General features: G+C 40.7%; 1 protein-coding gene across 1 annotated transcript; it reads left to right on the plus strand.

Moving 5' to 3' along the window:
- The first annotated feature begins 9709 nt into the window (after nucleotides 1-9709).
- On the plus strand, nucleotides 9710-12374 carry LOC141817694 (putative methyltransferase PMT15). Its single transcript, XM_074705329.1, has 6 exons — nucleotides 9710-10452; nucleotides 10781-10991; nucleotides 11065-11362; nucleotides 11454-11846; nucleotides 11926-12003; nucleotides 12089-12374. The coding sequence occupies exons 1-6, from the start codon at nucleotides 9772-9774 to the stop codon at nucleotides 12348-12350; spliced, it is 1923 nt and encodes a 640-aa protein (XP_074561430.1). The 5' UTR covers nucleotides 9710-9771; the 3' UTR covers nucleotides 12351-12374.
- The last annotated feature ends 844 nt before the right edge of the window (nucleotides 12375-13218 follow it).

A 13218-nucleotide genomic window follows, 5' to 3' on the forward strand; every position in this document is an offset into this window, starting at 1 on the left:
ACATAAAGGAGCAAAAGTATTCTTACCGTATCTAAGGGAGGGGAGTCTCCTGAAGAGCAAGAAGACACTAGACTTGCCATTTGTTTAGGGTTATGATGTAGAAAAAATGATAACAAAAGGTGAGTTTAGGATTGAAAAAGTTTCTTTCACCCTCTCAGGTTCATATGTCATCTCTTCAATAAGGCCATTAAATTCACCAAGAGCTATGAAGTGAAAGGTTAGGTAGGAATTAATGGAGGATTTACCAAATAAAAAGCGTCAGAATAATTAAACAACATTGTTATTGTAAACCCACACGATCTTTTTGTGTGATTCAGTTGATCAATGAAATTCTTAATTTATAGTAATGAAAGACATGTTGAACAAGTTATCCAAAGAAGTGAATCCAATAGGGCAAGGGGATTTCTTTATTATCAAATTAAATGTTAAGTGGTTCCATCAAGAAAGATACTAGAAATTGTTGTGATAATTATGATTCATTTCCACCATCATTATGGAGATTCTTGTCTTATGATATCTCTCAAAATAAAGTTGCAATTGTTTATGACCTAGATATCTACTACAGCCTCTTGACAAAGCATAATAGCGTATGAGTTAGATGTATCATCACATATCTTGGGATTTCAATTTAGCAAGTCAGAAGTCATGGGAATGCTTTTGAGCGATTTCTTTATAGGATTCTTATTCTACTATGTGGATATATCTTAACTGACTCAGGATCAATGATACCCGCAATATTCTTCCATAGAGGTTAATCAAATGTCTTGGAGATTTTTTTTCCATTCTTTCATGCCTCTGGTCTATTCTATGCTATGTCAAGATGACTTCTGTTCCAGTATACATAATTTCCTCCTCTGAGCAACTTTAATAGCCTATATTCTAAGTATATCTGCATCGCCTCTAGGTGAATTATAATAGTCTATATGTTAGATAACTTACTATCACATCCGGGCCAAATTATAACAGCCTATATGCTATAATATCTTCATGACATCTACGACAAACTATAACAACCTATGTGCTAAGTATATTTGCACCGCCTCGAAGTGAATTATAACAACTTATATGCTAGATAACTTACTATTGGTGCAAGGAGCACCCGGTGATCGAACCTTAGTTTTGATGATGGCAAGAGGTTCAAGTTAAGTATGTGTTGATTTATAATGTGTTGATCTAAGTGTGTATGGAATACAGGAAAGTCCTAGTTGAGGCTAGATACAGGCAAGTCCTAATGGAAATTAGGCAATGGAAGTCCTAGTGGAATCTAAGCAATGGAAAGTCCTGGCTGGAAGCTAGACAGCGGAAGTCCTGGTCTGGAGGATTAGGCAGAAGTCTTGGCGGATCAAGTGCACCAGGTGAAAGTCCAGGTAGGTCAAGTTGACCAGATGCATGGTAGTGGAAGTCCAGACAGTTTAGGTTGACTAGATGTTTGCGGAAAGTCTAGGCAAGTCAAGTGGACAAGATATCTAGCAGCAAATCCTGGGGGCCGAGGATCGAGGCTAAGCAGAAAGTCCGAGGACTTGTTGGCAAACAGGTAAATTCTCTCGAGTGGAGTGCGTAAGAGCATATTCCCAGTGTGGAAATAGTAGGCATCGGTCTAACCTAGTATTTTACTAGAAATCCGAAGTTAAGACTATAAACAGTTGCAAAACTATTTAACTCCTTGTTATCTTTGTTTTGTGCTAACTTATAATGTAGGAAAGGAGGAGTGGGAACTTTGATTCTGGGCGTCCTTATCTGGAATCCAGGCAACCGGAGTCCAGGCGCCCAGATTTGGTCCAGGTGATCAGACGTCAGCAGATCCAGGCCAGCGAAGCAATGAGATGGCGGAGTCCCAGTGGTCGGGATACCTCAGCTTCCAGACGTCCGAAGTGGTTCCAGGTGCCCAGATTTGAATAAGCGTTATGGAAGTCAAAGTTCAGCTGAACCTCAACGTCAACATACAAGCGCCGGAAAAGTGATACAGGCACCTGGAAGTGCGGAGTCAGCAGCGCCGATGGTGGATCGACGGATAGTGTGGAGGCACTTGGAAAGGGTTCCAAGTGCCCAGAAAAAGCCCTATATAAGAGCTTCGAGGGAGACCCCTCAGAAAATCAACTCAGAAACAATCGATGACTATTTGCGCACGAAGGAACACCAAGGAATGTCGTTATAATGCTGAAGTGCTGCACAAGAAAGTCTACAAATCTTCTACTTCGGTAATACTCATTTGATTCTATACTTGATTTCTAAGGATGGTAATATTTTTACCATTTCGATAGTTTGTAATCGATAAACTCCCTTTCATTAAAGGGGAGTTACTTAGTGGATTGTCCAATGTAAATAATCAAACAATCATGGGCCTTGGAGTAGCAACCTATGACTGTGAACCAAGTAAAAAAATACCCTTGTCTTTGTATGTCTTTGTGTTTGACATTTTTCACTACAATTTACTTTACTTTGATCGAATTTATGAATGAATTTATGAAAAATGAAAACGTTGCTGATAGCGCTATTCATCCCCTCTAGCGCTCTCAACAATTCTACACTTACTATCTCCTTCGGACTAAATTATAACAGCTTATACGCTATAATATCATCATGATATCCACGTCAAACCATAACAGCCTATGTGCTAAGTATATCTGCACCGCCTTTGGATGATTTATAACAGCCTATATGCTAGATAACTTCTATTGCCTATGGGCCAAATTATATACACTATAGTATTTCCGCATAGCCTTCGTGTTGGATACAATAGCCTTCGGGTAAACTATCTTAGCCTTCGGGTAAACTATCTCAACCTCCGGGCAATCTGTCTCAGTCTCTAAGAAAATTAGTTTGAACTTCAGGTAGAATGACTTAACTTATTAGTTGTAACAACCAATGGGATCATGTACTTTATAGCCTCTGAGCTACACCACTTTAATGCAACTCTAGCTCTAGGCTATGTGTTTTCTTAATATTCACAAGAAGGAATTAACCTTCCAGTCTTCTCAAAACTTTTCCATAGTATCCCCAAAGAGGACGCAATGTTCTTATTTTATTAAGCATATATTGAAATTACCCTGATCGGGAAGCAACTTTTTGGTTTTCTTGGACTTCCTCAAGTGTCCTTCGAAAGAAGAATATCCTCTTATATTGGTATTTCATTTAATAAGGTGTTCTAATAAGGGCCCAGATTTCTTATCTCATTAACTTCTTCAATATGAATCTTAGGCGAGAATATGTGATCCATCTCCCCAAAGATATTTGCAACATTTCTTGGCCATTACAAATTCATTGTCTTCTTGGAGCATATCAATATTACTTCTAATGGGGTCTCGTCTTCTACCCATTCTAGTCTCATTTCTCCGAATGGATGTCAATCTTCATATGAAAAGGGATGTTTTTTTTAACTTTTATTTTATCACTCTTTTTATTAAATCAAACTTTATTCGACTATGCTCCTCAGTTCAACTTAAAGGGGGATATGTGATGGTAAATAGGAAGATAGGTGTCAAGTGGAATGGAAGACAGTTTAGCAAAGGAGATAATATTTAAAATACTTAATCAGACTTCATTCGAATATGCTTCTCAGTCAGACTTGAAAAAGGGGCATGTGATGGTACCCAGGCTCAATGCTCAAGAACAAAGCTCCACATCCAAACACAAAGTTCGAGGCCCAAGAGTCGAGATTGATGGTCGAGCACCAAGCTCAATGCTTGAGCATCAGGCTCAATGCGAGAGCACCAAGCTCAACATTCTAACACTAGGTTCAATGATAGAGCACCAAGCTCAATATCCAAGCACCAGGCTCAAAACCCAAGAACCAAGATCAACATCCAAACATCAAGTTCGTCAACAAACCACTAGGCTCGACACCCAAGCACCAAGCTCCACATCCAAACACCAGTTTCGATGACCGAGCACCAAGCTCGATGCCCAAGCACAAAACCCAAGGATCGAGTACTAGGTTCGACATTTGAATACCAAGCTCGTCATCTAAGTACCATATTTCCCAAACACAAGTGGTCAGTTCTCATGTATTGACTTCTTGAACACTGAGCCTCAATTTTCAAGTATCGAGATTTCGAGCACCATGTTGACCAAGCACCAGTGGTCAATGCTCAGTATTAAGTATCAAGGCTCCAAGCACCATGCTTTCCAAGAACATATAGTTAGCGCTCAGATATAGGCGCCCGAGCATAAACTTTAGTATTCAAACCTAGCTCTTTAAGCATCTATTGGTGCGTACGTGACATTTTTTGAATGGAGAAATTAATAGTAGATGTCAGATTTGGTCCCTTTTGTTGATGCAGTTTGTCCCGATTGTTGTTTTGATGTTGACACCGATTTAAGTTCATTTTAATTGTATAAGAATTAAGTTCAATATATTCAGATTTATCAATAACGGATTGAGATCGGAGAGGGCTCGGTAGCTCGTTCTCCGGATTAGGTCAGAGAGGGCTCGGTAGCTCGTTCTCTGGACCGGATTGAGTCGGAGAGGGCTCGGTAGCTCGTTCTCCGGACTAGGTCAGAGAGGGCTCGGTAGCTCGTTCTCTGGACCGGATGAAGTCGGAGAGGGCTCGGTAGCTCGTTCTCCGGACTAGGTCAGAGAGGGCTCGGTAGCTCGTTCTCTGGACCGGATGAAGTGGGAGAGGGCTCGGTAGCTCGTTCTCCAGATTAGGTCAGAGAGGGCTCGGTAGCTCGTTCTCTGTACCGGATGAAGTGGAAGAGGGCTCGGTAGCTCGTTCTCCAGATTAGGTCAGAGAGGGCTCGGTAGCTCGTTCTCTATACCGGACTATGGTCGGAGAAGGCATGGTAGCCTGTCTTCGGACCGGATCATTATCAGATGAGGCTTGGGAGTCTGTTCTCTGATTACGTGATCCAATGCGGTTGGCTCGGGTGAGACCCAAGTTAGTCTGATCAAGTTTTGATTTAGGGTTTAAGGTTTACCTTGGCTTAATCGATGAGTGAATCGATTAATCAAGGGTAAGTTGGTTAATCGATCTTCTGATCGATTATAGAGCTTTAATCGATTTGATGATCGATTATAGAGCATTCTGTGAGAATTCGTAAAAACTCACAGAACACACCATAATCGATTGGGTAATCGATTATGGTGAGTTGTAATCAATCAGGTGATCGATTACAAGCTTAATGAGAAACTTGGATAGCGACTGGTAATCGATCACCTGATCGATTACCATGTCTTAATCGATCAGGTGATCGATTAAGGGCTTGGGTAATCGACTGCCTGATCGATTACACGGCTTACAGAGGAGATAGTTACGACGTTTAATCGATTGTCTGATCGATTAAGGTATTTCTGATCGTGTTCAGTTTCTGCTCTGATCATTCCTGATTTCTGATTATTCTGATGAGCTTTGCAGGTGGAGTTTGAATTGGTTTGAATTGGGATAAAGAACCGGAATAGTCAAGTGATGGCTTTCTATCCTCACAGTATTGTCGAGCTTGATTTTCAGGTAAAAGACAACGGCGCTCTGAGCTGCACAGGAGAATGATCAGGTTGATCAGTGAGGGGCTGAGAGGAGCGTGGAGCTGGTAAGCTCAGGTGGCTCAGCAAGGCTCAGTGCAGTGGACTCAGTGAACGTTGAACAACAAGAGGCTAAAAGGAAGAGATGGAGGAGAAGAGAACCAGCCCCCGGAATTCTGAACCTGAGCTGTGTGTGTGTGCTTGTGCTTGTGGTGTTCTCTGCTTGCTCGTGTGCTCTTCCTTGAAAGCTCTCTGCCTGAGGTGGTGCAAGGAGTGGTGCCTTGCTCTCGGGAAGCCTTGCTTGAGTTTTTGATCCATCTCTTGAGGCTGTGCTGTAAGCTTGTATTGTTTTGCCTCAATCTTTAGCTCCTTCTATAATCTCTGTATTTAACTTCTATCCTTGAGATTGGTTGTGGAGAGGTCACTCCACCGAGAAGGAGACTTATCTAGCCGGTTTCATCCGGGGTTCGATCTACCGAAGATCAAAGGATCGTCCACCTTACGGACACGCCGAGGAGTAGGGGCAAGTTATCCCCGAACCTCGTACATCTTCGTGTCTTCTTTGTTTTTAGTTTGTTAGCTATATTTTCCGCTGTGCACTAACAAATTTTGTAGGAGAAAATCAGTTTTCAAAAGAAGGCTATTCACTCCCCCCCTCTCTAGCCATCTCCGATCTTCAACACCTTCAAGGTTTTCTTATAAATATGTGACATTAGCTAAATGGAGAAGTTAGTAGTCAATATCGGAGCTGATCCTCTAAATGCATTCCTAGAATACGTAGCGTTAGATGAACGAAAGGGCACATAATGATTGCCAGAGTAGGTCTCTTCGTCGAGGTTGATGAGGAAAAGGGAGGAGCGTGCAACAACTAACGTGGAGATGCTCTTTTGATAGCTATATAAGCATCAGTAAAAGATAAGTTAGAGGTATGATTTTTTTCTCACAAGCAGATACGACTCTTTTCCATTAAACTTTTCTACAGTTCCTCTTTCTTCTTCTTCTTTCTCTCTGATCTCACATCTTTGTAAGATCTCTATTTTTCGCTTCCATGAATCTTGATTTGAGTGTCTAAGTGGTCACGTTAGTAGAGCTGGCTAATCCTAAAATGCTCTACACATTCTCAGACTGTTGAATTTCAAATCTACAAGAGGCAGACATAGCTTTTTGGGAGAAAATGACACCATTATCATTATATCCCTAAATTAAAACACTTTGAAGTTAGCATTAATATTTTATAATGATATTATAAAAATACCAAGAATGTTAAAGGACCTGAGACAACATCATTTTATAAGATATTTTTCGATAATATCATCATAATTTTAATGCCACTAAAAGTACAGGCATTTATGTATGCCCTTAACTTCAGCAAAAGGTGAAATCCTTTATGTATGCCCTTAACTTCAGCAAAAGGTGAAATCCGCCACTCCAGCGGCCCTACACAATCAACCCCATGATCATCTGTGAGGAGGTAAATCGAGAAGCTACAATTGACCACTACGGAGGAGGGTATTGTCTCGACTTTGTAAAAATTTGACCCTTGTCTCTTCAATAAGTATACCCCCTAGTAATCAATTCAACCATGTCCCGGGGGCAAAAGGAAAGCAAATTGTCTCACAATATTCCTGTAGTACCATTTTAGTGTTTATCTCATTATCTTCCACTAACTAAATATGCAAAAAGAAAGCAAATATCTATTCATCTTTTTCTTTTCCAACGCATCTCTTCAATAAAAGGTGGAATTCGTCACTCCAGCGGCATCACACGGTCAGTCCTATAACCATCTGTGAAGAGATAAATTAAAAAGCTGCAGTTGGCCACTACGGGGAGGATATTATCTTGACTTCGCCGAAATTCAATCATTGTCCACTTTAGCAAGGTTGCTCTTCCAACACATCTCACAATCTAACCTTATTGCATGCATGGAATAACGTACCAACCTATCACATTATCAGAGCCGGCTCTAGGCATAGGTCACTAAGGCCTATGCCTAGGGCCCCAATTTCATAGGGGCCCATTTTTTAAAAATTTTAATTATTATATTATTATTATATATATATATTTTGAAAGAATAATAAATTTTTAAAATATCTTTATTGGATTTTGGAGAGATTTGGCATGATCATTAGATTTTATAGAGATTTAGCATTCATTGGATTTCATAAAGATTTTGGCATGATTCCAATATATTTAATATTTCTCAATTCTCAAAATTATAATTTATTAGTTTCTTTATATTCCTCTCCTTCCTTCCTTATTAATCTAATAATCTATTTTGCCCAACTTTAAACATTTTATTTATTTGATAGCTTATTTTCTTTCCTCAAGATATTTTCGAGATCATCACAAGGGGTGCAAGGAGAGGAACGATCTTTTATTATAGATTTTTCGATGATCTTAAAATCTAAAGGTATCGTCTTCCTCATTTCCCTATCAAATTTTTTTTTTATGCTTCTGTTAATTTCTTTTTTTTATCAATGATTCATGTTGTAAACTTGTAATCTTATCAGTTCACATTAGAAACTTATGATTTATCTTCATATTTCATCTTTATTCTGAATAGTTCATCTTTATTCTCAAAATTTTAGATTTTTTTTATTATGAATATTTCATCTTTATTTACTAAATTACTCTCATATTTTAATTATGATGAAATTTTATCAATATAATAATTCTAATTTCACATTTCATAGGTCATTTGTCAAATTTTGAAATATCATCAGATTAAAATTATAAGACATAAATTAGGTTTTATTATTATTTAATTTTAAATTATTTTTATTTCCATAAAATAGTAACGACTTATATTTTTATTATTATTATTTGAATATAAATATGTCTGTTAAAAATATGATTCTGAATATACAAAATGAAAGAAAAATAGAAGAATTTAATCAATCTCAAAAAATACACTTGATAAATTTGTTATTAATAATAAAAATCAAAACTTCAAAAATAATATAATTGAAAATTTAAATGAAAAATCAATTGAATTAAAAGACAATACTATAGGACAAAAAATAATTTAGCAATGTTATCAATTGAAAAAAAATATTATTAAAACTTGAATATGAAATTTTAATTAATAATTTTGCATCAAAAAGCTAGAAAATTTAATTTTATATAAAAAATTTATTTTTAAAATTAATATTTTAATTTATTTTAAAAAAATTTTAAATCCATCATTATCGGTCTCAAATCTGAATAAAAAAGGATGAGAGAAAATTTTTTAAAATAATAATAATTATTTTTTAAAAAAAATTGCCTAAGATCTCCTAGAGGCTTGAGCCGCCCTTGCACATTATCATTTAGTTTGATCATTCATGGTCATGACAAACATCTCTTATATGATGTCATGACTTAGACATGTGACATTATTAGATATTATCATTAACACATATATCAAAGCCTATTAATACAACCGGTAGTAGTAGTGAAGTATTCTATCTTGCCGACGGAGAAAAAGAGAGAGAGCTTCCAATATTAGTAGTGATCTATCCATACGACTTTGGCTAGAGCTTAAATAAATACAATTCATCCTCTGAACTACTCCAGTAGCCACCGGGCTTAGACTGCAACCTTGATATATTCAATATGTTTCACCCTACATACGGCTTAATCTAGCAGTTCGACTAGAAGATCCAACTCATCTATTAATCTGACCTTATGCGTCATATATTTTGAGAGTCAGGTATTCTCGACCATGTGAAGGGAGAAGGTGCACTAGCAGGCTGGCTCTGACATGATCACTTTCAAAAGTCTAATAACAATGATCATCAACGTCAGGCACAGGACAGCCTTGCACATGACATATAGATGCAAGCGGCCCAACCTACTAAAAGTAGGGAGAGAAAATGCCTCCCTGCTCGGCCTTGCCTGCTCCAGTTCGAGACTTGCAGTTCCACTCACTTCCTCCAGTATCCATATCATCAACTCTTCTATCTGCCAATCCCAATTCCGCTTCAGTACTCAAAAGTGAGCAGGTCAATTACGCGAGTCTACTGACACGGCAAGGTTCCAATTCTCAACTCACTGTCGCGCACACACTACCACACATAAACTAATACTTTCAGTAGTTTCTGACACAAGCGTTCCCCGGTTCCACCATGTTTTGAGCTTCAAGGTTCCTTTGTTATAATGCCACTGGATCATTAATAACCCCCATACGCTCTCCCTCCCGCATGCATAGGCCATTGATACATTATTAGTCTTCTTCCTATCTCACTATTTTCTCCTCCCTTATTTCTGTAGTCCAAATTGTTAATCGCTTGGAAAACCATCAAAAGTGAAACAATCTTTTGACTAGTACGCAAATGGCCGGCGGCGGATCACCAAGCTCCGGCGTGTCGAAATTGTACCAACCGTACTGCAAGCGGGTTAACATCATTCCCTTCGCTTTAGTCATTCTCCTATGCTCCGCTTCCTACTTGCTCGGCGTGTGGCAGCACAGCAGTAGCGTTTCTTCCTCCTTCCAATCCACCGTGCTCAACGCTGTCTCATGCGATGATGAGAAGGGGTTGGCCCGCGCCTCGATGCTCGACTTCGCTGCCCACCACACGGTCGACGAGTCCAAGGTGGCTGCCCCTGCGGTGCGCGAGTTCCCGGCCTGCGACGTCAAGTACTCTGAGTACACGCCCTGCGAGGACCGAGACCGGTCGCTGCGGTTCGACCGCGATCGGCTCATCTACCGGGAGCGTCACTGCCCGGCGAAAGAGGAGCTGTTCAAATGCCTGATCCCGGCACCGGCGGGGTACAAGACGCCGTTCCCCTGGCCTATCAGCCGGGATACCGCCTGGTTTTCTAACGTGCCGCACAAGGAGCTGACGGTCGAGAAGGCGGTCCAGAATTGGATCCGGGTTGAGGGGAACAAGTTCCGGTTCCCTGGCGGCGGCACCATGTTTTCCAACGGCGCTGACGCCTATATCGACGAAATCGAGCGGCTTATTCCACTGCGAAACGGATCTATTCGGACAGCCGTCGACACCGGCTGCGGGGTGAGTGTTTGACTACTTTTGCCCACTAGGCTGGCAGTTGGATCGTCCTGTCGCTAGCATGCAATGCGATTCCCGGATTACGCTCGGATTTTGGGTTAAAATATGTTTGAACCATCTCGCTAGCATGCAATACGGTTCCCGTATTACGCTCGGGGATTTTGGTTTAAAATATATTTGAACCATCTCGATTTCCGGCCATCGAGAGTCGATTCTGTCCCTATTTGTACATCATTTTTTTTTTGGTTCGTCGAATAGTTATCATCAGTTATCGAAGTCAACTTGGTCGAGGTGACTAACTTGGATTGTGATTTGGCCATGGCGGATGCAGGTAGCAAGCTGGGGTGCGTATCTCCTCACACGAAACATCCTAACCATGTCTTTCGCGCCGAGGGACTCCCACGAGGCGCAAGTCCAATTCGCTCTGGAACGCGGCGTCCCCGCCATGATCGGCGTGCTCGCTACAAATCGTCTCCCTTACCCCGCCCGGGTGTTCGACATGGCCCATTGCTCTCGCTGCCTCATCCCATGGCATCTCTATGGTAACAATATAATAATAATTGCTCTGCCTGTGCCATTTTCCTGTCTCATTTTCATGTTTGCATATTGACATAGGAGGGCAGAACTTGATCGAGGTTGACCGAATCTTGAGACCCGGCGGCTATTGGATCCTCTCGGGGCCACCGATCAACTGGAGGCGGCACTGGAAGGGCTGGCAGAGAACAGAGGCAGACTTGAAAGCTGAGCAGGACGACATTGAAACCTTGGCTACAAGCCTCTGCTGGAAGAAGATCAAGGAGAAGGGAGACATTGCCATATGGCAGAAGCCAACCAATCACATACACTGCAAAATACGTAGGAGGGTCCTCAAATCAACAAACTTCTGCAATGTTTCCAATCCTGATTCTGCTTGGTATTAATTAGTCCTCATCCTCACCTGTTACACAACAAAATATAATTGAATATTTAAACATAATTTTAATTTTCTTCATTAATAATTAAAGGTACACCAAGATGGAAACTTGCATCACACCTCTACCTGAAGTTTCCAATATTAAAGAAATCGCCGGTGGTGCACTGCAAAACTGGCCCCTGAGATTAATGGCGGTGCCCCCAAGGATTGCCAGTGGAAGCCTAGATGGTGTGACGGTTGAGATGTTTTTGCAAGACACCGAGCTATGGAAGAAGAGACTTGGATACTATAAGACTGTGATCAACCAACTAGGACAGAAGGGTCGTTATCGGAACCTGCTCGACATGAATGCCAAGTTTGGCAGCTTTGCTGCAGCTCTCATCGATGACCCAGTTTGGGTCATGAACGTCGTCCCTACTGAGGCTAAAATTAACACGCTTGGAGTAATCTACGAGCGTGGACTTATCGGAATATATCAGGACTGGTGAGTTCCCGATTAAATTGTCCATTGCTAGTTCTATGCCACTTAATTCTCTTCTCCTGTATGCAAATTCACAATGCAGGTGTGAGGCAATGTCTACCTATCCAAGAACGTATGATCTTCTACATGCCGATGCATTGTTTAGTCTTTACAACGGAAGGTACTTACCATTTCATTCTTGATAAACTATATGAAATAGGTTGTTATGGCTGCCTAAGTTTGCATTGCTGTGTTCTTTATTCCAGATGTGAAATGGAGGACATTCTTTTGGAAATGGACCGGATTCTTAGGCCGGAGGGAGCAGTGATCTTTAGAGATGATGTAGATGTGCTAGTGAAAGTCAAGAGCATCACTGATGGAATGAGATGGGACAGCCAAATTGTGGATCATGAAGATGGTCCTCTTCAAAGAGAGAAGCTTCTTTTGGTAGTTAAGACATATTGGACAGCTTCAAATCAAGGCCAAGATCAACCAGATTTGTCAGCCCATAGCAACCCTATGCTATGAAACATATTAATGCAGAACAAACTAATGCTCTATAATATTTTTGACATTTTTTTACATTAATCGGTTGAACTTTGGGTTCTCTTTTTAAGATATCTTAATCAACAATGTTCTATGATTCTGAATAGGCCGGCCACTATTGCAAATCACAAATGCTCTTAAAACTAAGCCTACCAGTAACTACTAGAACCTGATTTATCTTGCTTTATGGATATGTATTAAGAAGCACATAGTTTATATCACGTCCCGAGAGACGACTGTCTGAAAAATTTCGACAACATTTCCCTTGTAACAATTCAACTTTCCCTGATACATTTCAACATAAATGCTCACACGGTCGCTCAACAATATAACATGTGTATATAACTGCTAAACTGTTAGTGCAGGAAGCACTAGCAGATCAAACCTGAGTTTTGATTATGGAACTAGGATCAAGTTAAGTATGTGGTTTGGCTAACCAGGTTGAATTGAGCTTGCAGAAAACAGGTAAAGTCCTAGTGCTGCTAGGCATGAAGTCTTGGCAGAGTCAAAGTGCACCAGGCACAAGTCTGGACTTGGTCAGGAGGACCAAGTTGCAGAAGGCTGGACTTGGTCAGGAGGACCAAGTTGCAGTAGAAGAATGGACTGATCAGGAGGATCAGTTGCATTTCAAGTCCTGGGGGGCAACGACAGAGCCGAGCACAAGTCCAACGGGTCAGGAGGACTCGGTTGGCATCAGGTAAATTCTCCCGAGGGAGTGGGTGAGGACGCGTTCCTACGAGGAACAGTAGGCGCCGGTCTAACCCAGGATCTCACCGGAGATCCGAAGTTAAGACTCGGAGTTGGTTCGGTGAACCGACTCGATCCTTTACATGTTATATTTGAGCTAACT

This window comes from Curcuma longa, unplaced genomic scaffold (genome assembly GCF_044706935.1).
Source record: "Curcuma longa cultivar G26 ecotype Majalengka, Jawa Barat unplaced genomic scaffold, ITB_CL_G26_1.1 contig_21580, whole genome shotgun sequence".
In the NCBI taxonomy this organism is placed as follows: Eukaryota; Viridiplantae; Streptophyta; class Magnoliopsida; order Zingiberales; family Zingiberaceae; genus Curcuma; species Curcuma longa.